At 47.0% G+C, this 27,210-nt stretch overlaps 8 protein-coding genes across 8 annotated transcripts; 4 read left to right on the top strand and 4 right to left on the bottom strand.

Moving 5' to 3' along the window:
* Positions 1-1,158: 1,158 nt before the first annotated feature.
* Positions 1,159-3,399, top strand: PHATRDRAFT_34192 (predicted protein; the record flags this gene model as incomplete). Its single annotated transcript, XM_002178372.1, has 1 exon — positions 1,159-3,399. The coding sequence occupies one exon, from the start codon at positions 1,159-1,161 to the stop codon at positions 3,397-3,399; it is 2,241 nt and encodes a 746-aa protein (XP_002178408.1).
* Positions 3,400-10,988: 7,589 nt separating this feature from the next.
* PHATRDRAFT_44708 (predicted protein) lies at positions 10,989-13,933 on the top strand. Its single transcript, XM_002178373.1, has 4 exons — positions 10,989-11,585; positions 11,651-11,938; positions 12,003-13,278; positions 13,354-13,933. The coding sequence occupies exons 1-4, from the start codon at positions 11,276-11,278 to the stop codon at positions 13,850-13,852; spliced, it is 2,373 nt and encodes a 790-aa protein (XP_002178409.1). The 5' UTR covers positions 10,989-11,275; the 3' UTR covers positions 13,853-13,933.
* A 281-nt stretch (positions 13,934-14,214) lies between these two features.
* PHATRDRAFT_4074 (predicted protein) lies at positions 14,215-15,111 on the bottom strand (the record flags this gene model as incomplete). Its single annotated transcript, XM_002178648.1, has 2 exons — positions 14,215-14,535; positions 14,614-15,111. Coding segments are annotated over 2 exons (819 nt in total), but the record flags the coding sequence as incomplete, so codon positions are not given.
* Positions 15,112-15,936: 825 nt separating this feature from the next.
* On the top strand, positions 15,937-17,052 carry PHATRDRAFT_34196 (predicted protein; the record flags this gene model as incomplete). The annotated part of the gene is made up of 1 exon (XM_002178374.1): positions 15,937-17,052. One exon carries the CDS (start codon positions 15,937-15,939, stop codon positions 17,050-17,052), a length of 1,116 nt encoding a protein of 371 aa, XP_002178410.1.
* A 94-nt stretch (positions 17,053-17,146) lies between these two features.
* Positions 17,147-18,959, bottom strand: PHATRDRAFT_44709 (predicted protein). The gene has a single exon (XM_002178649.1). The coding sequence runs from the start codon at positions 18,879-18,881 to the stop codon at positions 17,286-17,288; it is 1,596 nt and encodes a 531-aa protein (XP_002178685.1). The 5' UTR covers positions 18,882-18,959; the 3' UTR covers positions 17,147-17,285.
* Positions 18,960-19,298: 339 nt separating this feature from the next.
* PSP (phosphoserine phosphatase) lies at positions 19,299-20,107 on the bottom strand (the record flags this gene model as incomplete). The annotated part of the gene is made up of 1 exon (XM_002178650.1): positions 19,299-20,107. One exon carries the CDS (start codon positions 20,105-20,107, stop codon positions 19,379-19,381), a length of 729 nt encoding a protein of 242 aa, XP_002178686.1. The 3' UTR covers positions 19,299-19,378.
* Positions 20,108-20,876: 769 nt separating this feature from the next.
* PHATRDRAFT_34199 (predicted protein) lies at positions 20,877-22,021 on the bottom strand (the record flags this gene model as incomplete). The annotated part of the gene is made up of 3 exons (XM_002178651.1): positions 20,877-21,339; positions 21,443-21,777; positions 21,854-22,021. The coding sequence occupies 3 exons, from the start codon at positions 22,019-22,021 to the stop codon at positions 20,877-20,879; spliced, it is 966 nt and encodes a 321-aa protein (XP_002178687.1).
* A 2,576-nt stretch (positions 22,022-24,597) lies between these two features.
* PHATRDRAFT_44711 (predicted protein) lies at positions 24,598-25,838 on the top strand (the record flags this gene model as incomplete). Its single annotated transcript, XM_002178375.1, is given in 4 exon segments — positions 24,598-24,938; positions 24,958-25,206; positions 25,242-25,657; positions 25,712-25,838. 4 exon segments carry the CDS (start codon positions 24,801-24,803, stop codon positions 25,836-25,838), a joined length of 930 nt encoding a protein of 309 aa, XP_002178411.1. The 5' UTR covers positions 24,598-24,800.
* Between the last annotated feature and the right edge of the window lie 1,372 nt (positions 25,839-27,210).

A 27,210-nucleotide genomic window follows, 5' to 3' on the forward strand; every position in this document is an offset into this window, starting at 1 on the left:
TTCGAGTATAGCGTGTAGTAGCGATAGTGTTGGAACTTCCCAGTAGTATCCATTTACAACTATAGAGCACAGCTGACTTCCAAGACACTTTACTGTTGGTCGAAGTTTCCTTTCCTTTGAGCCCTACACACGCGGCATAAGAGGCTGATATATCGACATCAAGTTGTCCCGCATTTTAGAATATGTTAACAATATGTAGGTATTTAAGGGGTCTGTCTTGTCGCATAGTTCCTCTTTTTGAAAATTAAGTGCACGTAGGTCGTCGTTCTTTGGGCGGGCCTAATTTATTAATATACCTTATTTAGAGGATCGTAGCCGAGTAGGTTGATTTTCAAAGAAATGTATTCCGCAGAGGTGTCGCATCAAACGGCACTGATCCAAGTTCTTCTCGAATTCTCGTGATGTCATGCGTATAGGAGTCGTCGAGTACGCTTTGATTCTTGATTGTGAGTACGAGAACCAACAACAAAGGCTCTTCCAAATGTTTGCTGCCGTAAGTGTTATTTGAACTTACGGATCCAATTTTAAGACTTCTTGGTAGGTATTATTCGCTTATTGATGCAATGATCATGTTCGTAGCTTCGGCTTCGAATGTTGACGTACGGGCGACTTTAGACTTACTGTTAGTCCTGTTTTTAGCAGGATCCCTTGAGCTGAATGAAGAACCGATAGCTTAAAAGTGATTTTCTCTGTTGTAGCATTGACAGTGAAGGTGAGCTACCGACGCATGAAGTCATGTCCATATAGAATCAATAATCACATGCTTCCTCTTGACCTCGTAGTCACTATAAAGCAGCATTTTCATTTTTAAACATTTCTTCTGCCTTCAGTCGTTTCGGTTCATTGTAATTACGTCGCTTACGACGCTGCGCCCTGTCAGCTTTTTCCAATTAACGCAATGTTTCGAAATACACGTTTGCGGACAGTTCTTACTGTTACTCTTGGTTGCGGTTGGAATCAACGACTTGTCTCTGGTTTTCTCTCCCATTTCCGTATCTATCGTACGGCCACTTCCATTCGGAATCGGTGTGGCGTTTGGATTCTCCATCGGATTTTTTTTTGACGGGGAGTATTTGTGTGCTGGAGATGGGGGGAAGAGGAAACACTTTCACATCAATGCTGCGTACGGCAGTTTTGCTTTTCCTCTTACGGACTCCCATGTTCGTCGGCGTTGCCACGGCTGCTGCCGTGGAATCCCTACCGACGACGATGACGAGTCATACGTCTCCTGGTGAAAATTATGACAACCAAGGAATGAAAAGCGCGCACAATCTTGTTGGGGAACCACCGGCATTCGAAAGCGATCTCGAACGCCGTCAGCGGGTCTGGGAAGACGAGAAGTCGCTGCTAGCGAAGAAGCTCCAAGTCGCCCAACTTGAGCGAGATCAAGCAGTCTCGCAGAATCGGGACCTTCTTACTACCATACAAAGCCTGAAAACACTGTTGGAACACTCGGAAGCGACCAACGCCGACACGGAAGACCGTATCGCTCAAGCCGTACAAGGATCTAGAGTTGCCGCTGCTCGTCAAGCATCGAAAACGATCCAGAGCTTGGAAACGCGTCTGGAAAAACTACTGACTTCCTATAGTGAACTAAAGGATCAGAGTGGTACTCTCACGGAGACATTGAAGCAGGCAAATGCTCGTCTGGTTTCGGTCGAACAAGAACGGGAGACTCTACAAGCTTCGGTATCTCGTTGGGAGGCAAACGTCCAGATACTAGAAATGGAACGCGCTCAGATCCCATCTACATTGGGCGGATTAAACGTTTCGGATTCTTCTGTGAAAGGTGTTCAGGAACATTGTTCCCCAACAATGTTGGTGGAAAAACAGACTTTGGAGTTAGCATTAGCGAACGAGACCAAACGTGTGCAGGAACTCGAAAGTCAGCTCGAACAAGCGAAAGTCGAGCAACATGAACTCGAAAATTCGTCAATGTCATTTCGTAGCAAGATGCAGAAGATGGAATTCTTGAACGACAAGCTTACAGCACAATGGGAAGAATCTAACGCAGTTGCGGCCCAAGTCGACGCCTCCCAAATAACGCTAGAGTTGGAGCACGTACAGGAACGCATCCAGCAGCTGCTGCAAGAAAAGAATGCATTGAAGACGGAAGTGGCAGATCTGCACAGGCAACTCAATAACACCAAAGCTGACAGTGAGCGAGCCGCGCAACATTTGCAAACAAGCAAAGATTTAGCGGATTCTTTGACAATCCAGCTAGCGGAAGCTGTAACTGAATTGGATTTCGTGGAGGCGTCTACAAAACAGGCAGCCAATGAGAAGATAGCAGCAATCCAGTCACGCTACTGGACGCGCACCACAGAATTGCGAGAACGCAGCGATAGTCTATCAGTGGAATTAGCTACAGCAAAATTGCAACTGCGTCAAGTGAAAAGGACGCTGTTTGAAGTGCGACGAGAGTTGTTTGAATCTAACGAAAAACTCCGAGATCGCCATCGGTGGAAGCAGAATGCTTGGACTCGGGTTCGCATTGCGACACATGTTATACAAATTCCATACGAGCACCTTTGGCGGTATTTTGAGCCATCCTACGTGCAATACGTGTCACCGGTTCTAGAACAGCTGCAATACTTTTGGCAACGACTGCAAGTACATGCATGGCCAATGTTGGGCTTACTAGCAAACTTGGGGCGGGAGCTGTGGGTCGAAATTCCCATCTTGTGGAGTAGGGCTTGTGCGGAATTTCGTCTTGTTGTGCCCAAGGTGGCGGAAAGTCTGGCGCCTTTGGGGAATCGCGCCCAGCAGACATGGGGTTATTTTCGATCGCTTTGCCAACATGTATTGGACCGCGTCTTACCGCACCATATTGTGTTCAATTTTATTCCGTATATGGATACTATTCGGGAAAAGCTGTCGCCTTTGACGGCTCGCATAGGAGAGGCCTGGGATTTATTCCGATCCTTCTGCAAGCAACACGTATACGACCGCTTCTTGCTCCGGTACATTGTTTTGGAATTGCGTCCATTTGTGCACACACTGCGAGAACACCTAATGCTTTTGTGGGATTGTGCAGAGCACGCTTGGGAATCGTTCTGTTTGCTTTGCAAACGTCAGATATTTGACCGCTTCGCACCCAAGTTTGTTGAGTTGCACAATATAGATTTGTACGGCTGGAGATATCGCGTACAAGACAAACTTGTCAATGGCATTCGTGTGGTTGCCGACACTTTGCTGACCTATTGCAAACTGAGCGACGCACCCCAGCCTTTCGTTCATGCTGTTCGGTACATTCGTGACGATCCCGAATGGTCCATCGTCGTCATCGAAAGCCTGGTGCTGGTAGCAGCCGTACTCGCTTTGACGAGACCCCTTTCGTGGCGCTGGCGGTCTCGTGTGGTCAAATTGGAAGCCAAGCCACGGCGCGGATGGTTTTAGAATTCAAAACGGTCGCGTTCGTTTTGTTGGCATTACCGAATCGGGAACTACCGGGAACAGACTGGTATGTCGGGAGTCTCATACAAAGCTAATAGTAAATATAACGTAAACGTAGCAATACCGATGGATCTACTGACATTATCGAAATAATATTTAGGCTTGTGTAATTGATTTTTTGGGAAATGAATAATTTAACTGTAAGGAATTAGAAACGATCTACGTCACAAGCGGGAAAACGTGTTTCACCAAATGCTTCCCTGTGTGACCGGAGGGTGTGCTCACCAATCTCATTCGATACTGGGATGGCGGGAAGCTGGCTGGCGCGTGCGATAGGAATACCGCAGTCCTTCGACCGTCACGACACTCACGAATGTGGTACCGTTATCTGATCGACGATAGAGACGGATATAGACGTTGGAAGCCAGGAAGTCCCTCGGTTCCCTGTACGGCCCTTCTTGCACCTGTGGCGGTTACAATTCACACACAATTGTTTGGACAGAGTCCAACTATCATGAGTCCGGGGCCGAGGTCCACACATCCCTCGTCGTTGCAGACCACACCAACTGCACGCCGGAAAGGAGGCGCCGGACAACAAGGTGATTCAGAGTTTCTACAAAAGCTCGCGGGTGCCTGCAATCAACATCAAGCTTCGTTGCATTCACACGGCACGGAAGCCTTTCAGGAAGACTTGGATGCTGTTCCCACTCCTTGTCAAGCCGCGATTCGAACAATTCGACAGCTCATTCCCAAAGCAGAAAAGTCCTACGCGCCGTCGAAGCACACGACTATCCTCGATGTTGCGAATATGTGCGATTTTTATCGCAACGTTCTGCAAGGAGTCTTCTGCCCCCACGCGCCACATCTTTTGGATTTTGGTAAACGAAGTGGAACCGAAAGTACGTCTCGTGCGCCTTTACTTGTAAATTGCGGAAGTCACGGTACGATTACTAAAAGTTCGCCTTCCTCATCTGCGTGTTCGTTCTTTGGTAGTTTTTCCGCGCGTCAATTTCCTATTCCAACACCTGGTTTCCAAACCGATCATTGCGAACATGGTGCTTGTTGCGGAGAGTGCTCCGGTTGCGGACAAGATCCAGCTCACGATTGCGCACTTGCTGAGCTCAATTTCCGACGAGCGTTGGCATGATTTGGTGCAACAAGATTTGATTGATATGGGTGCTGATCTTTCTGACTTGGCGGCTTCTTGGGACCGTGGCGAGTTGAGTGGGAAAGATCAACAGCAGGTTTTCTTGATCCTATTGGCGGAGACCGTGCATCATTCAGGACTACCAAATGATACGGAATACAGTGTTCCCGTGCGAAATCGTGAAATGGTGACGATATTGCAAGCGGCCGTGTGGGGTATACTGCACCGCTATGTGTCGTTCCGAAAGCATGCTCGTGTCAACACTGATTCTGTGATGAACCAAGCCGACTCTCCGTCTAGACACGCGGACATTCATTTTGCGAGTGTCTGGAGAGATCCAGAACTATTCTTTCTTTTACTTTGTCAACTGCGCCGACTTCTCGAACCATCGACCTCCTGTGAGCCGAGAGCTATAGTATTCAATAGTCGTTCGAAAACTGCGGCCATCATGGTTGTGTTTCGTTTGATACAGGACATGAAGCGCCGCGGTGCCGATAGTGTGGCACAATTGCTGGAAATCGGGCTTTTGCTCGCAGCAGCAATGCTGGAGCATTGTCGGGTTCTCTTTGGAGACTCAAAGACGACATTCAATGGTTCAAGTGCAGTTCAGCTCTCGCAACAACTCGCCAAGTCGTTTCGTTTGTTGGTGTTTCCCCCTCCACGCGTCCACGGTTCAGTTTCTGCGAAGCATGCACAACGTGCTCTCTTTTTTGAGCTTCTCCCGACTCTTTTAGACTGTATGCATTGGATTTGTCCCTCGGATGTCAACGTTACAGCCTCATCATTCAGTTTGGTTTTACTAGACGCCTTGAAACAGGCTTTTCAAGAAGTCTTGGAGGCAGAGAGTTCTCTATACGGATTCGTAATGTCAAGGGAGTCTGTTGCCAATATATTTTCTCTGATCGTTGATCCTGAATTGGGCAATTCTGCTGTCGGTGTCGTATTGCAGCTACTGGCTTTCGGAGACGTTGCGTACGAAAATCTGATAGATTGGAGTCTTTTGAAGAGTTTGTCTAAAGTAGCCACGACAGATTTTGAATCATTAAGACTGCCCAGCTTTTCCATTTCAGAGGACCAACACTGTGGAGGGGAAGAGCTTACTGCTGCTGCTGCTGGAACAAAAAGAAAACCGTCTTCGATTGAAAGCCTTAGAGCACGATCACGAATTCATCTTGAGAAATCGTTGGGTAAAATCCGTCGCATTGAACAAATGACTGTCTGCTCCAGGCATAGTGTCAAAGCCTCTGATTCTTGTTCAGTACTGGAAGAGCTAAGTCGTGTCTTATGCTCTGCAACTCATTGTGTGAGCAGACTGGCTAGGTTGCTCCAGACTCACGAACACATCCATTACTCGAAAGAGACAGCTCAACTAGACGCCAGCAGTATTATGGAAATTATGCTTGCACCAGCTTTGCAAGGAATTGTTATACTGGCTTCGTTATTGGCCCAAAGACCTTCCCACTTCCAAGCTTTCGATAAAGATGAACCAAACGGAAGAGCTTTGCGGCTTCTGGCGACTTTCATCGAAACTGCTGGGCTCGCAGGAAGGCATTTTTTTTCAAAAAGTCGTGCGAGCGACAAATACGATCGAAGAATTGGTGAACTCTTCTTTCGTTGCAGTACCCAATTGAATATTCTTATCTCCCGGCGCTCTCTTCCAGCGTCGTTGAATGGTTCTTTTAAGGCCTTTGTCAATATCGGCTTGGATTTATCAGATTGTTTGCTGCTTTCGGATGACGAAGCGATGTACATAGGAGCCGAAGCTCATTGCGACGTGATTAGAACCGCTCCGGTACCAGAGCCCATCTCTGTACAGTATTTTGAATGCCCCCCAGGCGCCGTACCAATCGCTCTCGACATACAGTCTACCTATAGCTCACATTCCCAAATACGACGTATCGCCTGTTTGCGCTGGAAATATATAGGTGGTGTGGTTGCTGCTGGAGGTGACGATGTTCCACTCGTTCGCCTCAGCATTGAAACAATCCGCCAAATCGACTGCAAACAAACTAAGTCTGCTCCTCGGCTCCTCCTTTGGCAGACGGTTGCATGGCTTTTTCTCAACGCGTCTCGTGATGAACTCGATACGTTGCTTACCAATCGAAGATCAATCGAAGATTCGGAGTTCTATGGATACGTAAGATGGATGGTCGAATCCGCATTTGCGGATCGAAGTGCTTTCATTCGAAATTATGTTTCGCGGGAGATTGGAACACTTTTCAGCGGTAAATCCTTGGGTAAAATACTCGTGGCTTTCGCATCAGGCAACGAATCTCAAACCATAGGCCTCGAGGCTATGCTGGATTCTGATGTGCAATGTCGAACGACTATAGTGGCTGTGTCGGATCGTCTTTTTAAGATGATTGACGAAGTCCTCCACGAATTCTGCTATTCCCCACAATCCACATTTTCATGTTCAGCAACCACGTCGCAAGAGCCACGAGTTAGCAACGCAGGCGCCTCTGCATTACATGGCTTGCGGTGCTCCCAAAAGTTGGCTCTACGTACGCTTCTGTCAATTTGCGACCACGTAGACTCTAAAAGCATTGCCGGCCGATTCATTTACGAATACTCTTTCATGCGTATCGTTCGGTTGTGGTCATCGGTATCGAGACGACCTCAGGGGATTACGAAGGGGCTTTCTTACGGCGAGATGGCTTGCTTCAGGAAGCGAGGTCCAGTTGGAACACTTGTTCCAAACGAGTGGTTCGGTGCCCTTATCCCCTCTATTGTTCGAGATGTGCTTGTCGTAAGTACGGAATATTGCGGTCGTTTGCCCAAACAGGGATTTGAAGGCATACCACCGAAAATGATTGAATTCCAATACTTTTTGCTGGAGACCTTTTTTGAGAACCTCTTGAACCGTGATCGAGAAGACGGAGCTCTCGAAGTGACACGGACAGGAGGTATACTTGAATCGATCCTACCAACCATTATATCTCAATTCGTAGCCGAGATGAACTACGACGCTTTGCGCCTCGTTGCCGGTTTTAGGATATTTATTCAAGCTCGAAAAAGGAAATTTGAAAAGATTACAATGCGAAATGGTTCCATTGGCGTCCTCCCAAGATTCCACCGTGATTCAGTAATTGAGGATATGTTTTCTTTCGCTTCTAAAAGTACAAGGACTAGACAATGGGCACGAAACCTCGGCGATCATGCGCGAAACATGTGTTTGACTTCATTTCTTATCGAGAGGACTCTGCCGTTGATTTTTTTTAAAGCAGGGAAGGCCGAACTGGTCTTCTTTATCAAAACTGCCCTCCAAAACACAATTACCCTGAAGAAGCTCTTGTCTTCTCGTGAACAGTTGATTTTGAAAGGACTTATTTGCGAATTGACCAAAGATTCCGAATTGAGAAGCGCAGCAGGACGTGTCCTTCGTACCGCTGCTATCGCCAGGAGCCAGGAGCGGAGCGGAGCGCCGTCGCTCATTGTTTCTAACGAAAGCCAAATTTCCACCACGTTGAATTTTCGTGACTCGGCCGGATATCATCGTGAAGCGACCGCCGCTATCTACTGGGTCACTTCACATTTTATGTACCTTCTGGTGAATGCTGTACAACATCGGTGGGGATTTCGCTCAATCAACGAACGCGTCCATGCCATGCATTGTTTAACCTTTATGCTAGAGAACCTGCAAGCTTCCGACGCAGCACAATATTTTCCTCAAATACTGACCAGCGTAAACGCTGCAATGACCCAACGGCTTGAACCTGCGATGGACAAAAAGGAGCGCAAAGGAACGCTGGAGCTTCACTTTCTCGCAGTGCATGTCCTGTCTTTATTCACGAAACGGATAGCCGAGAGCAATCCAATGTTTCTTGGCCAAAACTTAACTACAGTGGTTGTATCGCTCATTCCTATTTTGTCGTCCTCCCTTTTTCCATCCTTTCTCGTGGACGGTGCGGAACAGAAGATTGCCCAGGGATCCTTGAATGCCGCCGTCGGTATGCTAGAAGAATTTACTACGGGTGAGCTTGGGAAGCACTTGGCGCCTTTCTTTCGAAAGATTCCATTCCTCCCTCCGTGCGCAGCACTGGACTCGGTACGTGTAGCTCTTAAAGGGCTTGGGGTGGACTTTGACAATCTTCATGTGGTTTCTGTCCAAAGTCCGCAGCAAGATGGTCAATGGCGTGGAAGCTTAACAAGCGATATTGGATCGGGTAGTGTGGACAGCGCAAGTACTGCGTGTAATTCTCGTCGCCAGCTGGCACTTCGGCAGCGACTGGAAATGATTTGCTCCCTACTTGGGAACGAAAACGCTAGTATACGCCGTGTAGTTCTTGAGCATTTAACGTCCCTTCTTAAAGCCAACCGAGAGTTGTTCCATCGCCTACTGGAAAACGAAAGTTTTTCTTCCATGAAGAGATACATCACGGTTGCCTATTCTTGCACGAAAGGTAAGAGGAGTGAGCTTTTGTCAGAAAGCGTCTTTCAGATTCTCAGCGATGGCGTATATTTTACCAGGTTCGTCCAGAGGAGCAATTACTGAGATGATTGATTTGCTACTGTCAAGATGTTCCCGGGAAACGGATCACGACACAAAAATTTTGCTAGCGACTTGTTTCGGAGAAGTTGGCGCTATAGGGGAGCACTACATAGCCGAGACAAAGCCTGCTTCGAACGACTCGGTGTACACAGGTGCCTGGAGACTTGAACAGGCACCTTGGCAGTCTAGACCAGCTCGGTATCAGCTGCATCTTGTGACTAAAGATCTTGTTTTCGCCCTTAAGGCCGCTTCGTCTGCATCAGAACAACACAAAGTTGTATATGCGATACAACAGCTTCTTGTTTTACTCAATCAGCATGCTCCGCACACTACAAACGAGACTGTAAACGTCGAACGAAATGTGATGAGTAAAGGAGACATGTCAGACTGGCTAAAATCGAAACTATCAGAGGCTAAGGTTCTTGATACGGTGGAGCCGTTCTGGTCTTCTGAATTTCAAGAGGTAAGTGGCGAACGGGTGCATGCTTTTCCTGTCCATTTCTCATTCTCACATCCATTCAGGTTGAAGGCTACAGCACCAGACAACCCCCCTTTTTTTCTAGAGCGGACTCGTATTATTCGTGGATCTCAAATTGGTGTCGATTTATGGTTCATCGATCGAACCAAAACGAGAATACGCAGTGGAGCGCGCTTTTTTTTGCTTGCCGAACAGCTATACGGACAAAAGCCGGTCTACCAGTTTCCGAGTTCCTCTTACCGCTGCTCGTGCTCGACCGCATATGCTTCGGTAGTGGTGAGGATAAGGAAACTGTTCTAAGGGAGTTCCACGAAGCCCTGACAATCGACGAACGCAAACTGCTGATGAATATTGGCGATCGGCAAAGGGTAGTTAGCGCCCTTTTTATGGTCATCGACACGTTCAAGTACTGGTTTGAGCAAGAAACTGAAAAGAGGCACCGGAAGTCTTCTCACAGGGCCAGCTCAGTAAGCGAACCGATGAAGGCAGCTTTAGCTGGAGACAATTGGCAACTTGACGATTCCATGCCTGCCATAGAGTACTTTCTCGAGGCACTCCCCCTTTCTGTTCAAGCAAGGGCAGCGTCTCACGTTGGAATGTACGCAAGATCTCTACAGCTACTTGAAATGTCATCTCGTGCCGCGTCGGCGAGCAAGGTGTTTGAGGCGGGGAGCAGAGGCTCCTCACGGTACGAGGCAACGGCGGCGGGCACCTGCCCGGCGGTGGACCTAGAGCTGATGAAAGATGTCTTAGCCGCGCTAAAAGACTACGAAACTATGTCGGCTTTGAGCCAAGAGAGAGATATTATTGCTTCTGCGGATACTAGAGTGAAGGATAGTATAAGGTTGAAAGAAGCAGCTGCTGATTGGGAAGGGGCTCTGCAAGATTTCGAATGCGCACACCAGCTTGCCCCGGCCATTCGTGACAATCAAGTTCTTCACTGTGGCACATTGCGTTGCCTTCTTAAGCTGGGACAATTCGAAAGGTAGGATGACTTTATGATTTTTCGTTCGCTTTTCGTTCGCTTTTCGTTCGCGTTCTTACTTGCAGTGTTGACAGTGTCTTAAACCAGGTAAGCGGGTTCATGAAAAGAGAACTTTCTGACAAGCGCTACGATAGCCATCAGCTGGGGTCCAAAACGATTCCATTCGCGGTAGAAGCAGCCTGGCGAATGGGAAGGTGGGATACTTTGTCGAATCTTTTAGCGACGGAAAAGAATCAAGGTACTAATAGCAAAAGGACGTACGAAGTTGCTTTGGGAAATGTTATGCTTGGTCTGCACAAAAAAAATTTGAAGAGTGTTTCGGTTGACCTAGACAGCGCCCGATCAGTTGTAATGGAAGAGCTTGCAAGCGCAGCAAGGGAGAGCTATACAAGAGCCTATGACCTCGTTGTCAAGCTCCACATTCTTCGTGAAGTTGACGATGCAAAAGAGATTATTTGTAAGGGAGACAGTTCTTCGATTTTGAATGAGCTTACCGAAGAGTCAGGATGGGGGCAATGGGAAAGAAGGCTAGCCTATGTATCTCAGTCTGGTGCAACATCAGTAGTAAACGCGAGATTAGCCCTGGGGAGACTGGCTGGAGACGCCGGTCTTGAAGGTTCTCTTTTTGTCAGCGTCGGCAAAAGAGCACGGAAAGAAGGCATTTTCAACATTGCGAATAATTCATTTGCCCAGGCCGAGGCTGCAGTCGCCAATATCTCTGATTTCGGCTCTTTGCGCAGTTCTCTGATACTGGAAGTCGCTAAGCTCAAGCGTGACATGGGAGAGACCAACCTGGCCTTACGAATACTCGAGCCCGCGGATGTGGGAGACCTGTTCGATACCAAGAGCGACCAGCTACAAACGGAAGTCATCCGCAGAGCGTCTCAGATGCTGCAACCCTCGGGGAAGCTGCTAAACAACGGAAGGTTTGATGCAAATGGCCTACAAGAGAAACGACTCGTTGACTTTTTTGTTGAATGTGCGCTGCAATCGACGAGATGGATGATGGATGGTGGATTAAAAGCAGGCGCAGAAATAATGTACCGATTTCGAACGATACATCGGATTGCACCTTCCTTTGAAAAGGGTACGTTCCACTATGTCCATTCAGCTCGCTTTTGAAGGCTTTTTTTCTCATACGCAATTATTTAGCCCACTTTCTATACGCCAAGTACCTCGATTCTGTTCTAAAATCTCGAATTTCAGCGTTGCAAAGAAGACAAACAGGTCAACTGCCGGGGTTAGATGAGGATGACTTACGGAGTCGAACGATTGGAGCCGACGAAGCTTGCCAGCGAAATGTTCTACGAATAATGGAGCACTATACACAGACATTGTGTCTCAATTCGATACATGTCTACAATGCATTACCACGATTGCTCTCCCTTTGGTTCGATTTTACGTCTATACAAAGTAGTATCGAGGACCGGGAAGTGCAAGGTAAGTTAATGCGATAGATGTGCGACTCGTTCTCTTGTCTAACTTTACGCTCCGTTCCGTACAGGCAACTTGAAGCAGAATCAGGAGGAAGCCAATGTGTTTATGGGTAATCATTTTAAAAAGATTCCTGCGCAAGCCTTCTATACTGCTCTTCCTCAGCTGGTATCGCGTATAGTTCATGTAGATTCTGACACAGCATCCGTCGTTCGAGGTATTTTGAAACGGGTTCTTACAAAGTTCCCGAAACAAGCCATGTGGCCGCTCGCTTGGTTGCGACACTCAAAAGCTTTAGAAAGGAGAAAAGTAGGAGATAGCATATTTCAGGATGCCGAGAAGACGCTAGTGAAAGCTTCAAATCAAACCCACTACAGAGTCTTGATGGCGTCAAAGGGTCTCTTCAAATTTTTCCAAGAACTTGCAAAGTACAAGAACTCGGATCTATCCACTCAATCAATAAATGTCAAGCCCTGGAAAGGCGAAGTAGATCTAACTGAATTTATTCCTCCCGTTCAAGCAGCGTTGTCAGCTTCACTGGACTCATCTGAGAGCGCATTTATGAGCGATCCGTTTCCTAGACAAGTTCCACGCATGAGATTGTTCTCACAGCGCGTTTCTGTGATGAGCTCGAAGGCCCGTCCCAAGAAATTGAAAGCCTATGTTGTTGCAGCTGACTCTAGGCTGTCCTCAGCATGTGCAAGTAATGGAACGGATCAAAATCTACCCGACATTGGTGAGATTCATTTTCTTGTCAAACAGGAGGCAAAAGGTGACCTTCGCAAGGACGCACGTGTTCAGGAGCTAAATAATGTTATCAACCGGCTAATGGCGAATTCGAGGGACTCAAAAGGACATACTACGCACAATAGACGGCACGGACTAAGAACCTTTGCTGTCACTTGCTTATCAGAAGACACAGGTCTGCTGGAATGGGTGCCCAATACGTCTTCACTTCGAAGTCTCGTATCGGTAGCGTACAATCCACAGGCAAACGCGTTCTCTTCTCGGCGACGTGGATCCCGCCTAGTTGCAATGAACGATCCAGTTTTGCGAGGAAATTTTGAGAAGAAATGCCAAGCAATGTATTTCTCAGACGGAAACCTACGGAAAGCCGCTACTTTGTTTGAAGAACTCTGTCTCAGACAATACCCTCCTTTACTCTATTGGTGGTTTGTACAAACGTACTTGGATCCGCATTCCTGGTACGAAGCTCGAATCAGATTTACATTGAGTGCTGCTGCTTGGTCGGCTGTCGGGCACGTGATTGGTCTCGGAGATCGACATTCAGAGAACATTCTGGTCGATGCATTGAACGGGGAATGTGTCCATGTGGACTTCGATTGGTACGTTGATCAAGGCAGTTTCGTACTTTCTCATTAAGTTGCCGACAGCCTCATCATCTTCTTCAACTGAATCAGCATTTTTGACAAAGGCCTACTGTTGCCTCGCCCAGAAGTTGTTCCGTTCCGTTTAACTGCAAATATGGTGGACGCCTTCGGGCCGACCGGGGTGGATGGCGTCTTTCGGAGTGGATTAAAATCAGCCATGACTACCCTTCGCGACAATCGCGATACACTACTGTCCGTCTTGGAGCCGTTTGTCAAGGATCCCGTGATTGATTGGAAAAGATACCGATCACATCAACGCAACGACGCGACACCGACACAGGAACGTCCCGTAATGGAAATGAAGCGATCAATTAACGTGATTGATGAGCGTTTGCAGGGCATCTACAATTTAGGAAATCCAAACGCGAAAAAAATCCGAAGGACAGATGGGTTCATCGATCAGGAAGACGACAAAATAACCCAAATGTTACCTTTGTCTGTCGAAGGGCAAGTGCACAAAATGATTGCCGAAGCAACGAGTAGCGAAAACTTGGTTCAACTGTATGTAGGATGGATGCCGTGGGTATAGCTCTTTTGGCAGCAATCAAAGACGAGAGAAATCAGTTTTGCTTCACTTAATCTACCTAGCCTAGAAGCACAGCAAATTGTGAATATTGATACGGACGGAACTACCGTTCGGCTTGCTCGGCTTACGGTACAATCCATCAACGCACAAAGCAACCATATTGCAACGTCACATTCCAGAAAAACGTGAAGCCGCAAATTTAAAATATTCGGTCCCGATTCATGTCGAATATTTGCAAATTTTGCATACAAGGCTAACGTTAGTCCGTCCTTATGCGCTCGAAATCACGTATGTCAGTCGCACTCCGGTCTAAATGTCTTTTCCGATATGTGAGGCGACTCCGGAATCGATGTAGGCTCCCGGGCAAAGAGTTTGAGCGGGGGTGCCCTACCATCAATAAGAATCTCGTCTCCTAGTTCCAAATTGTGCATCAGATGTGAGCCGTCAATGAAGATTCGTCCCTTCTGTGAATTCCATCGCACATGCATTTTTTCTTCCGTTCTGATCATTCCGTTGTCGAGGTCGTGGCCATCGACATTGCCTCCTTCAATCATATGCTCACGAATCAAGTACTGAATATCTTCCGAAGCGAGGGGCATTGGTTGTCCACCAGCTGCCGCCATTGCGGCGGTCGATCCCGTCGACGTACTCAGCCACATGCCCGAACTCCAAACATTGAGAGAATTCTTGACATCGTAGGTTTTCCCGCTAAAGCGGGTAATGGTCCCATACGTTTCCGACAATGTCGGAGCACCTTCTGGTACAAGATTCATCCAACCCAAGCGAAATCGGGACACGGCTGCAGGTGACGGGTTGGCAATCAAGAGATCGTTCAAAGCTGGGACGAGACGAGTTTCGGAAAAAGTCGATTTTACCTTGCATCGGATTCGAGTCCGCGCCTGCAAATATCCTCCGCCGTATAAAACCTGGGCAAGTCCATCTTCCATATCGAGTGCAGTGCACATACATAGTGCACCGTGAGAACGCCGTTCGTCAGATTTCTTGTGAACGACTTTGATATCTTCGGGTTTGACATTAGGATCCGAGTTGATGCCGAGGAGAGGAATCGTTCCGTGATCAAGAAAGTGTGCGGAGCTCAACACGGTACCATCGCCTCCAACTGCCACCACCAAATCAACATCAGCTAAATGCTGTCGATCCAGTTCGACACGATTCACGCAGGAAAAGTTGACTTGGTGTTGACGAAGAATTGCAAGCAGGTGCGAGACACATTGCTTGTGTGCCTTATAGCGACTTTCGAGACGCTTCCATCGGAGTGCCTTTGGCGCTTGTCCTCTGAGCTTCAACTGACGATTATAAAGGAAGCAACAGATGTTAGTACCAAAGCGTTGTTTGCGTAGACGATGGTTGGAAACGCGAAGTAAAAATACGCACTTGTGAATATTCTTCAAATGCGGTCTGCTTAATGACAACCAGCAAATTGTTGAAACGCAGCGAGTTTCCCCGCAAATGAGATGAAATTTGCGATGCCGGCAAAACCATCGTTACACGAATAGGTTAGGATGTAACTCGGCCAAAATGAGTAGAAGACTCCTTATTCGGAGAGACTTTGTTGATCAAATGAGAAAACGGTAGTGTGGTTGCTGTGCTGTTGTCACCCGTCATCGTCGGCGTCTGTCTTGGCCGAAAAGCGTTCCCGTTGGAGCATACCAACAAATAGGGGTAGCATACTTTTCGATTCGGTCTGCACACTGTGCGCCAAGAATCGTTTCTAACGTAAGTGCTGATGTCATCCCTACCGATTTTAGGTGAAAGAGGACTGCTCTTGGATAGCGACACTTTTTTTATGTACTCGTCTAATTATTTTGTGAAAGAACAGTTACTCGAGTTTTTGTTGATGTGAGCACGGCCAAACTCACAAAGTGAGCCGAGAGCTCGAGCTCTTCCTTCCACAATTTTTGCACTTTCTCTTTTCAATACCAAAACATTTGTCGTTGGCCATCATAGAATGCTGCTTGATGTTTGCTCCCCGCATCACGATTCGATTCCAAAAATTCATTCCTTGCAGTTAACCTGTTGACGTGACACGAACACAACCCACAAAGCAACTGGATCCACTAGCTAGAATGTCTCCCTTGAAATTTCAGCCGGTTGCAGATTCTCCCCCTCTTTCTCCAGAGACCAAGCGAGCCTCCAAAGTGACAGCAATAACGTCAACACGGACGGTGACGGACATATACTTGCCGTCGCGATCGCGAACGCTCTCGGTAAACAGCCAAGAGAGTAATGCGGGCTCGCGTATCGAAGTCACTGCAAAACTCTTACGAAGCATCAGCAGTCGAAACACTACTGGGACGATTGTTCTCAAATCGACGACGGGCTCAGCCCCTCGGCATCATAATCGGTCCTCACCGAAATTCGACTATCCTGAGAACGTCTCCGAGCTCAAAGGAGCCTTGCAACGACGGCAGAACTACATAGGCAAAACTCATCCTTCAATTGGTTCTTTGTGGAACCGAATCGGCAACGTTCATTTTCGTCAGGGGGCTCGACATGACGCTGTATTCAGTTACCGAAACGCCCTTGTCTGTGACCCTGGCAGTCACTACGGTGCAGCATATGCCAACCTTGGCACCGTCTACGGCAGTCTCGGTAGTCTTGACCTCGCCATCGTCGCCTCACATAAGGCCTTGCGGAACTACAAAGTGGATTGCGGATCTGAAGGCAAACTAGCAAATACTGATGCCATCGCCAACGTCTATCACCAGCTTGGACTCTGTCAGTCCTTGCAAGGTCATTACCAACTAGCGTCTTCATTTTTGGAGCGTTCTCTCGAGATTCGTAGAAGTGTCAACGGTCCCCGGCATGCGACCGTCGCCAAAGCGTTTGATAAATTAGGGCATGTGCACGCTTTGTTAGGGGACTACCAGATAAGCATACAGTACCACGAAAAAGCTGGTGAAATTTTCCTCGCCGTCGGTTTTTCGCTGATCCCGACATTGCAAAAAATTGCACAATTGCATGTACTGCGTCGGAACTATACTGACGCCGCCATTGCTTTACGGCAAATCTTCAGTTTGCAGAAGGGCGCAGGATCCGATTTCGACGTACAGGCCGCGTACGGTACTTTGCAGCGACGAAGACATATGTACACATGGACGCATCAAGCTAATCTAGCTGAGCAGTGCCACAAAGAATCCATGCGCTTTCGGGAAAAGTATGGAGAGACTGAATTTCTATAGTTGCTGGATTTTGCTATCAAGTTGAGGCAACTTCAAATTACCGATGCAACCAGCTAGACAATTTTGAAAAAAGTTTTGTGTATAGATACTATTGGAAGCACTATTTCATATCTTTTATGTTCTCCTTGTTATGCAAGTTCTGCTGGAAAGGTTGAAAGCACTCGAGCCATGAATTCACAGTAAAGGGACTACAATCGAAACTCAAAGTCGTACTATTCAGCACCATCAATCGATCATTTTGTCTCGGTGTGCCTGCTTTTTGCTTTCAAGTAGGCTACAAGATTGCGCGATTTTTCGAGATTGATCGAATCCGGTGGACAAGTGTTTTGCTTGTAGAAGGTAGCGGCATCGTTGAGTAGTCGAAACAAGAAACAAAGAAGAAACGCCTCCCGGTTGGCTTCTGTTGGCGTAACCATTTGTTTTCGCCCGTTCCAGGCCCATTTGTAGTCGTACAGGACACCCAAGTCAGAAGGAGGCTCCTCAAAAAGGGGCGTTTCACAATCGTATATATCGGAAGGAATCTTCCTTTTGCTAAAAAACCAATCCTTGCCCAGCCAGTACCGCTGACACAAGTGCACCACCGAAGGCACTGCGTATTTGGAAGGATCCAGATCCGAAGCAAAGTCACAAACTTCATCTGGAGGAATCCTGTCGACCAACGGCCAACCTTCGCCGGACGCATCCGTCTTGGATATCATCAAGGAATCGATTAACTGAAAAGGCAATTCTTCATCCGCGGCAGCGATGCAAAATGCAAACATTTCGGCCAATAAGTGTGGGTATTGCTCATACACACGAGGGACGAAAGCTGTCCATTTCAAAGCAATCCTATGCATATCAGATATGGTGCCAATGTACGGTGGACCGACTGGATAAAAGAGCTGCCCATCCTCTTTGGATATATTCCTTGCTTGACTTCCAGCCCCAGCAATTTTTTCTAGATCCAGGCGGGCCCACTGAGTCCCAAAGCCATAGACCTGTGCAAATGGATGACCCGGACCGACGTTTGTGGCCAGGACTCCATGTTCGCGACGACGGGGTGAAACGACGGTTTCACGTTCGTCAGAAAAGTCAGCTGTTATCGGTCTCAACAAGCCCATATCAGGATCGATCAAAATAACGATATCGTTCTGAAAATCTTTCGGAAATTCGGAATGGCTTGCGCTGTAGTGGAGCTGCGGTGAGTGCTCTAACCAGTACAAAAACCCAAAAGGCTTATTGAAAAACTTGTAATCGGCGACGGTTTCGCCAGCTTCGTTCTTGACACCCGAAAAGTGTGGTGTCATTTGCAGATGATACCTCTTTGACATAAATTGCACGTCCTGGTCGAACCAACGTTGCATAGCTTTGGCCTGCTCTGGATCGCAACCACTGGCGATCCGAGTAACCTGTCCAGGCTGACGCACTTTCAGTGCAGTGTAGTAAACCAGAAAGCTCTGCCAGTGTTGATAAGGACTACAGTCCGTTGAGAAGACAAGATGATAGCGATTGCCGCGTTCATCCGTTTGGAGCCTTTCGTCTTCTTCGGGTGTCAACAAGCTCTGTTGGAGAAAGCTTGTTTTCCTTCGTTGCGAAGATTGTGCAACAGTTTTATCTGTTCCTGAACCCGAATGAAAGTCGTTGTGCGATTCCTGATAACGGTTCTGTACGACACCAGCACCTACAAATACGATTACAATGATACATACGACCAGATTGGATACCATCGGTTTGGGCGTTTGGGTAGAGTGTTGCTGAGACGATGTGGTGAACAGCAATTGCTTTCCCAACTTGTCGTCGTCTGCCTTGTAGCTATTGGCATCGTTTGTGGTGGGACGTCGACGAATCATAGGCAACACAATCTTTATGACTGCCGAATGAATTTTGATGCTCACTTGACAGTGAGCAACTAGTCAAATGCGTTGCTGTCAGCGACATAGAAATGCCGTACCCTTCAATAGATCGAGGAGACCGACTGAGAAGACTTCACTGAGAAGGCTTTGTGGAAAACAGGCGGTCATATTGGGGAAAATGACCCTCTTGTCATAGACCTGCTGGGTTCCGGTAGGGTTTGGAAAACTGACGGTGAGGATGGCGCACCGAGGCAAACGCCTCGTCTAACATGTAATAGACGGCCGACAGATTTTTCTGCGACACAATTGCTCCGTTTTTTCTGTTGCTATAGATCAATTTCGGTTCTAAAATAGTATAAAAAAGCAGCGCAAACTTTCATTTGTTCATTGCGGATGTTGTTGAAGAGATACATTGGGCAAACAGGGGTCCTTAATGGCAAAAACCGACAGTTGCCTTGTCATCGCCAACATGACAAGTCAATTTAACCAAAGAACTATTTCTCATTGTACTGCAACACTTGCAATAGATCGCTAAAATCTGTGACGAACCAATCGGCTACTTTCTTGACTTTTTCACGCACTGCAACACCTCCAAATCCGATAAATGCGTTGGCAGGAGGCTTGGCCTGGGCATCCGTTGCGCCATCCCCAATCATGATCATTGTTTCATAATTTCCAAGTTTTTTAATGATTTCCAATGCCTTGGGTTTACCCATGTCAGCAGACGTGGGCTCGTTTGTATCGAAACCAGCGTACTTCCCAGCATCGTCAAACAAGATGGTATTGGCATAAATATTCCGAGGGTTGATACCCAAAACGTCGGCAACGGGTTCGATCATAATTCGGAAGCCGCCAGAAACCAGATAAACATGTTTGCCTTGATCTGCCAGGACCTGTACGAGATCAGCCATTCCTGAAGTTAATTTAAGCGGATGAGCCTCGAGACATTCCATAATGGCTTGCTGGCTCGGTTCCAACAAGTTTAGCCGAGCCGCTAGAGCCTCTTGAAACTTCATGCCTCCTTCCATGGCCGCTAGAGTAAGCTCCGACACTTGCTGTCCCTTTCCTAAATGCTCCGCCAAAACATCAATCCCTTCTTCGTCAATCACAGTCGAATCCACATCGAAGCAAACGGCATCGGCTCGTAAGAGAGCTTGGATAGCGGCCTCTACATTTTGTCCTATTGGCGGAGTCGGTAAGTCGATCGAAGAGGGAATGTTCATACCCGCAAAACCTTGCGAGAAAGCACGAGCCGTCGAGGAAAAGGTGGGGCGGACAACGCGGGTTTTCTGATTAGTTGACGACACAACGGAAGTGGGAGCGGCGAGAAAATTATTCGAAGCAGAGGTTACTCTGCACGCATATTTTCGGCGACTCCAAGAGACCAAGGCATAAGGAGAGCGCATTGTATGGGAAAGAAGTAGGAAGTTGAAGGTTAATAGATGCATGCGTCCATCGACAGAGACTACACGGCTCTACGGCAGCTCCAACTAACGGTGGAGAGGAGGCCGTCCCCGCTTTTGAGATTGATGTGTTGAGATAGTCATTCCGACATGTCGCATGGATTGTTTGTTTTCTTATCAATGTCATAATGTCACAATTCAAAATGCATCTTCTTGATTGTGAGACCATATGTCACATTGGTGACGTTTCCTTGTTTTCTGTCAATTTGGTACAGCCTCACGAGAGGATACCTGTCGGTTTCAAAGGAAAGCAACAACAAAAAAAACCGCTTTGTTCATATGCGGTACGGCTAACTCAGTGACTAGCTATCATGGCCCTCGAGTTTTATTCAATAACAACGGTCCTAAGGTATGGCTGGAACGTTCGATTCCAATCGTGAATTATATAAAAGCGTGGATGGTTGTATAGGCAGCAACCGAGGTCAAAGAAAGGCATGTACTATATTTCTTCGACCTTCGAAGCATGGATAACTTGCAAAGCTTCAGTTGTCAACATGATTTTCACAGTCAGACCAAAGTCATGCCTGCTTCAACCACAGAAGGAGCAGAATGGGCCTTTGGGAAAAAACTCCAGGTCAGGATCTGACGCTGAGGCGCAGCCTGTGTTGATGAACATTCGCTCAACCTGACGACTATCACCTTGGATCAAATCTCCCCAGGCACATAGATTTTGATCAAAAGAGGCTGCTCCGGCAAATGTATCTGTAAAACCCGCTGCGTCGACTACGCCAGACACGTCCCAGGATGAAATATCTTGATTGAAAGATGCAGCATTCAAAAACATGTCATCCATGTCACGTACATTCGATACATCCCATCCACCAATGTCAGAATCAAATGCAGACGCATCGCGAAACATTCCAAACGCGCTCTGAAAACTAGACGTGTCCCATGAACTCAAGTCCCCACGAAAGGATACAGCCCCGGAAAATAGAAATGTAGCGCTTTGCACGTTTCGGGTATCCCATGTGGAAATATCTCCGTTAAAAGCGCTATGAGGCGAAAACAAATACAGAGTCAGTGGAAGCGGGAAAAGTCCTAAAGGGCTAGGACTACCGGAGCAAACGGTATCTCTTTCCTCGATATTGTACATACATTGCATTCAGAAACATTGAATCAAGCGATACTGCGTTAGACATGTCCCATTGATCCAAATCTTCGTTGAAGTCGCCCAACGAAGAGGAACGTTCCGAACTAGGACTAAACAAAAATCTAAAATCCGATAACTGACTGACGTCCCAGGCATTGATGGGAAATCCTCGTATGCGTGCAACGTTTGACTCGGGGCTTCGGTCGTCGACGTATTCGTCAACGGCCTCCACCAGCTCCGCTAAAGATTCAAACGGAAGGAATGCTTCAGTGGGGGTGAAGGTTGGCACTTCCACTTCTTGCAACGCCGTTGGAAACTCAGTGCTAATGGAACGTGTTGGCTCACCGGTGGGATTGCTCGATACTGACGGTGGTGCCGTGGTGCCGGTACCGGTGAGTTTACCGGTAGAACTGGACTTTGCGGTGATGACGGTACAAAGAATCCACCGCCTGAATAAAACGATTTCCCACTTTTCTTTGAGCTCTTGCTGCGTTTAGGCTTTCCTTTGCCGCTCTTGGAACTCTTAGAGCGTTTTTGGCTTTTTGTGGAGGAGCTTGGGTACCCTCCTTTTCTGTAGAAGACATTTCCAATCCTCGTTTGGCCACTCTTGCTGCTCTTGCTACTCTTAAGTAGTCTGTGAGAATGATCCCCAGAAGAGGCACTGATAGCTCCAGATTTCTTACGCACGATGTCGTCTAAAGCGTTGCCAACCCGTATATAACGGTCGATTTGTTGTGTTCTCATCATTTTTGCGTGAACGGCATCGGCCATTTGAGCGAATGGCATGTCTATGTAATAGTCGAAATTAGCCTCCTCTCCATGAGATGAAAACGGAACCAGGACCATGAAGAGCACAACGCCATTGCTGAGTCGGCGGGTCATCGTCGCGGACGTGCTTGAGAATGAGTGAACTTGGACTATTCGTTCTTGCCAAAATTGATTGGAACAAGCGAGTCTTGTGACCCTGACCAAAGCAGATGCGAGTATCGAAATCAATTTGATTCTACACAAGTGAAATCAAAAGTAATTATCAAAATAGAGCACAAATCTTATGCTGTATATTCTTTTAGAAATTGAAATCGGCACTCTTTGTGAAAATGTTTGTCGACACTCATCAGTACCAAACAGTACGATGGCTGTATTACATTTGAAATGTCTTAAGGGCATAAGCGATATGTCGATATGCGATTCGACAAATTTCACATAAACGAAAGACGAAATTGTCGATCCGGGTTTCATCAAGGCAGCCATCAATCTATTCTGACGGTAAGCAGCCAGGGTCCCAAAACATTTCCTAAGGGGTAGAGATTAGGGTGTATAAAAAAACTAGAACCTGGAATGACAACGGGCTACTCTAGAATCGTGCCTAAGGTTAGGGTCAGGGTTAGGGTCAGGTACGTACAAGACGTAAAAAGGAGCTAATGCACTATTCCCTAAGGGGAGGGGTATCCCAGAGTAGAAACTATATACATCGCTTAATATAATTTATCCAAAAACTCTTCCTAAGTAATTCCTCTGGGATAGCAGGGTTTCCCTCTGGGATGTCTAAGTAATCCCTGAGGGGAGGGAGATCCCAGAGTAGTATAATCATACAATACTGTGTAGAATTTATCCAAAAACTACGCCTAAGTAATTACTCTAAGGGGCGGGAGAACCCAGAGTACTACTTTCCTACAATGATGTATAAAATCTATCTAAAAACTCCTCATAAGTTAACCCTCTGAGTTCACAGTGCGACATATAAATATTCCCTCTGAGTTCACAGTGCGACATATAAGTATTCCCTCCCAGTTCACTGTCCGATGTTGTAAGTAATTCCTCTGGGTTCAGTGTCCAACAACATAAGTAAACCCTCTTGGTTAACCCTAAGGGGAGGGAGAACCCAGAGTAGTACTTTCCTACAATGATGTGTAAAATCTATCAAAAAACTCCTCATAAGTTAACCCTCTGAGTTCACAGTGCGACATATAAGTATTCCCTCCCAGTTCACTGTCCGATGTTGTAAGTAATTCCTCTGGGTTCAGTGTCCAACAACATTAGTAAACCCTCTTGGTTAACCCGGAGAACAGGAACTTCTTGAGTGTGGGGCAAAGGGGCACATTTGATGACGTCAATATCGTGAACCAAGAGCAGTGCGCTCGACGAATCTTTTCTGCTTCCAATCTTCAACGCAGCAGACCTTCGCTTTGTCACAACCACCACATCATTTTGACTGTTGATTCTGACAAGTGCTCATCCATTTGCCTCAATTGCCTTGAACAACTAACAGTCAGGAAACATCCAAATTCTTGCAAAGTGCCAATAACAGTAATAGGATCAACAAAGTTAAGCGGATCTATCTGTAGTCAGTGGATCTCATTTTGCATATTCCTGTCCAATTCCCCTACCACAAGCCGCAAGATAGCTTGTCAAGTATGAAAAGCAGAAATTGGTTAAATATTTTCAGCCTTTAAAAAAAATCGCTAAGTATTTCTTTATGAATTCTATGTAATTTTTGAATGACTATTTCATATCCTTCCTCTTGATACTTAGGATCCGGAATGAGGGGAATCTTCCCAGTCCGAGTTTAAACCGACCTGCTTGCTGGTTTGAAAAAACGTCTCATTTTCACTTGCATCATGTCAACTGGTGCCGAATGGTTGCAGCAAAGGAGATCTTTCTGCAAGGAATACCAGCGACTTTCAGCTATTGCGACCAACACTAAATGTCATGTTCACATTGATTATGCACCCTAGTAGTATCTGTTCATTCATTTGAAAGGAAAGATCAAAGGTGCAATCAGAGTGCCGTCGTCTAGCTTTTTTCTGCGAATTCTCGTAGCAACGTCGAAGCGAGCTAGTTTGTTGCGGTAGTTGAGAAGTGGCGAGAATGAAGTTAGGCAAGGGTCTGGGCTGATTGGTTCTCTGGACCGGGATTTTTTTGGAACGAAATTGGTTGATTGGGGCTAATTTTCCGCCCTTGGAAAGGCTGTTTGAGAAACTTTGTCGGGCTTTCGTGTCGTCGAAGAACAGTCCTACCCGTGGGGTGTTGTTTGTAGCAACGTCGAAGCGAGCTAGTTTGTTGCGGTAGTCGAGAAGTGGCGAGAATGAAGTTAGGCAAGGGCCTGGGCTGATCGGTTCTCTGGACCGGGATTTTTTTGGAACGAAAATGGTTGATTGGGGCTATTTTTCCGCCCTTGGAAAGGCTGTTTGAGAAACTTTGTCGGGCTTTCGTGTCGTCGAAGAACAGTCCTACCCGTGGGGTGTTGTTTGTAGCAACGTCGAAGCGAGCTAGTTTGTTGCGGTAGTCGAGAAGTGGCGAGAATGAAGTTAGGCAAGGGCCTGGGCTAATCCGGCTGTCTTAGCCGGATGTTTTGGTGAGAAAATGGTTGATTGGGGTCTTCAACTTCCCTTTCAGATGGGCCTTGAGGCCTACTTGACCTCGCAAGTCATTGAGGCACTGGACAGAGGCGACCCTGCCGAAGTTGCCGATGTCCTTAGCGTCGCTTTTATCAACAGGAACGTCTCGCGCGTTATCATAGGTCAATTACGTCGTCCACGCCCTCCGACAGCTCGCCAAGCACTGGTACAACATGCTGTCTCAAGAGTGGGGTAATTTTGCCCACCAGCGCATGGAACAGTTGGATCCCTTCGAAACACTACGCTTTCACATGCCCCGGGTCCTCCTTTTGCTGTCGAGTTTACGGGGACGCAACGCGTGGGATGCTCAGGTATTAGGCCCAATCATGCGTAGATTGCAGGCTTTGAAGCCCGCTGTGGATAAATGTCGAGTCAGGCAACGATAAAATGATTTCTTTGAAAGTAGCTCATCTCATGCCTCGGGCCTAAATTCCGGTGGCGGAAAACTTACTATACATACAACCAATCCGCCGCTCGGTACACGCCGTTCCTTTGCGAGGAGAAGACTTCGGAGTTGATCAACTTTGGTAAGACCAAGGTTGTGCGAGTACCGCCGCAATCCGTTCTTGTCGTCGGAGGAGGCCCAACTGGACTTATCACGACAATTCCCTGTACGGAAGCGTGTTTAGCTACTGGGGGCACCATGAAACTCCAGGAGGCTCGCGATGCTTTTGCGAAAGGAGTATCAACCTTTGAAAGAGCCCAGATTGTTCGACTTGATGCTCGCTGGATAGCCATGCTAAGGTACCATCTTGGAAACATTTTTGAGGACGTCTACATTCCTGCTTCCGGGGAAACCGATGCTCAGTGGGGAAATACACTGTAAGTGAGCATTTTACTGTCTCCATTGCTGTTCTAATCAGCCCTTGATATTAGGTTTCAGTGCCTGGGAAAAAGACGCACGGGAGACTTTCTTCAGCAGACTGTACCAATGGCGTCTATTCAAGATGCTAACTTCACTCTGGATCTCGGACATACTGACGTTGTCGAAGCCATCGGGTAAGCATTGCTCTTTCGACTTCCCTCAACAAACATGTTGTTGGGTTGTGCACTCACTTTCCCCATTTCTTCCGGTCTCTTAGAAAACAATACCCATCAGCCACCCATATTGGTGTCACTACAAAAGAGCCTAAGGGGAGGGAGAACCCTAAGGGCAAGAAGATCCCAGAGAAGCAGGGGTATACCTGGCTGTATAAAATTTATCCAAAAACTATTTCTAAGTAATTGCACCGGGATCTTCAACATGCCATGTCTTTTGCGTAAGTAATTGCACTGGGATCTTCAGCTTCGTTTGTGTCTTTTGCGTAGGTAAATGCACAGGGATCTTCAACACATTTTGTCTTTTTGGTAAGTAATGGCTCTGGGATCTTCAACATGGTTTGTCTCTTGTTTAAGTAATTCTCTTGGATCATCGATAAGTTTACTTTTCCACCTAACAAATTCATCCTAAATCCATGTCAGACCAGCACTGACCATATGGAGTCTTTCTCCCACTACCGCAATTAGAGCTACTGCTGCCATACATCCTGGTATCACTGCAAAGGCGTCACCTTTGTTAAGCACAGACGCCGCCCAATACGGCTTTACTAGTGTCTATTCTACTTCTGTGCTCACCTGAGGACCAGTCCTCAGGTGAGGACACTTTTCAGACCTATGGTAATAAACAAAGAAATCATTATTAAAGAAAGTTACCACTACCGTTGTCTTCAGCATGCTCTAAAACGGCTTGGGGTAAAGTAGCAAGCTTTAATATCAAAAAGTGACAGAGAAATGACCGTCAACGGAAAGTTCATCGATTTTTTTTAAAATTTTTTGGCGGGTAAAATGGCTTGTCTGGACGTCAATGAAATGGCCATTACATCTCCGATACTTGGTTTGAGTCATGTAAATTAGGCTTGGTGCATTGTCAGACATGCCAGTGAGGGATCTTAGACTTAGAATTGGAGGGAAGGTGACGGCAAAGGCTTGTCATGTTGTGCATCTGAGCGAGTGCGCACGGAGATATGGCGTCAACAAGCACTCCAAGCGGCTTGTTGGAACGGTTCTAGACGTCACGACCACCCCTGTATCCATTACAACCGGGCGTACCTCTACTTTGATAAGTTTATGATTTTGGAGAGAGTTTGTTCAAGGAAAAAACACTGAACATTCGGAGTGTAAAGGCATTTGTACCGCCAGAAGATGAAGGAATGTCCTTAATTGAGGAATTAGCAGCAGAGGCTTTGCAGGCAGCAGAAGCAGACATGGAAGCCGGAAACTTGATGGAAGAAAGTGTCGAAGCCCCGGTAGCCGAAATGGTTGAAACCCCGGCTGACATAGAGCCCAATACCTTGGTCGACACAGAGCCCAATACCCCGGTTGACACAGAGCCCGAT

Source organism: Phaeodactylum tricornutum, chromosome 4, assembly GCF_000150955.2.
Source record: "Phaeodactylum tricornutum CCAP 1055/1 chromosome 4, whole genome shotgun sequence".
NCBI classification, from domain to species: Eukaryota; Bacillariophyta; class Bacillariophyceae; order Surirellales; family Neidiaceae; genus Phaeodactylum; species Phaeodactylum tricornutum.

What these genes read in the sequence shown, in the direction of transcription:
- PHATRDRAFT_44708 (XM_002178373.1), top strand. Translation starts at nt 11,276, where the DNA reads ATGGGAGAGACCAACCTGGCCTTACGAATACTCGAGCCCGCGGATGTG. An exon ending in TGCACCTTCCTTTGAAAAGG is followed by an intron (nt 11,586 to 11,650) that starts GTACGTTCCACT and finishes GCAATTATTTAG; the next exon opens with CCCACTTTCTATACGCCAAG. An exon ending in CGAGGACCGGGAAGTGCAAG is followed by an intron (nt 11,939 to 12,002) that starts GTAAGTTAATGC and finishes CGTTCCGTACAG; the next exon opens with GCAACTTGAAGCAGAATCAG.
- PHATRDRAFT_44709 (XM_002178649.1), bottom strand. Translation starts at nt 18,881, where the DNA reads ATGATTCGTCGACGTCCCACCACAAACGATGCCAATAGCTACAAGGCA.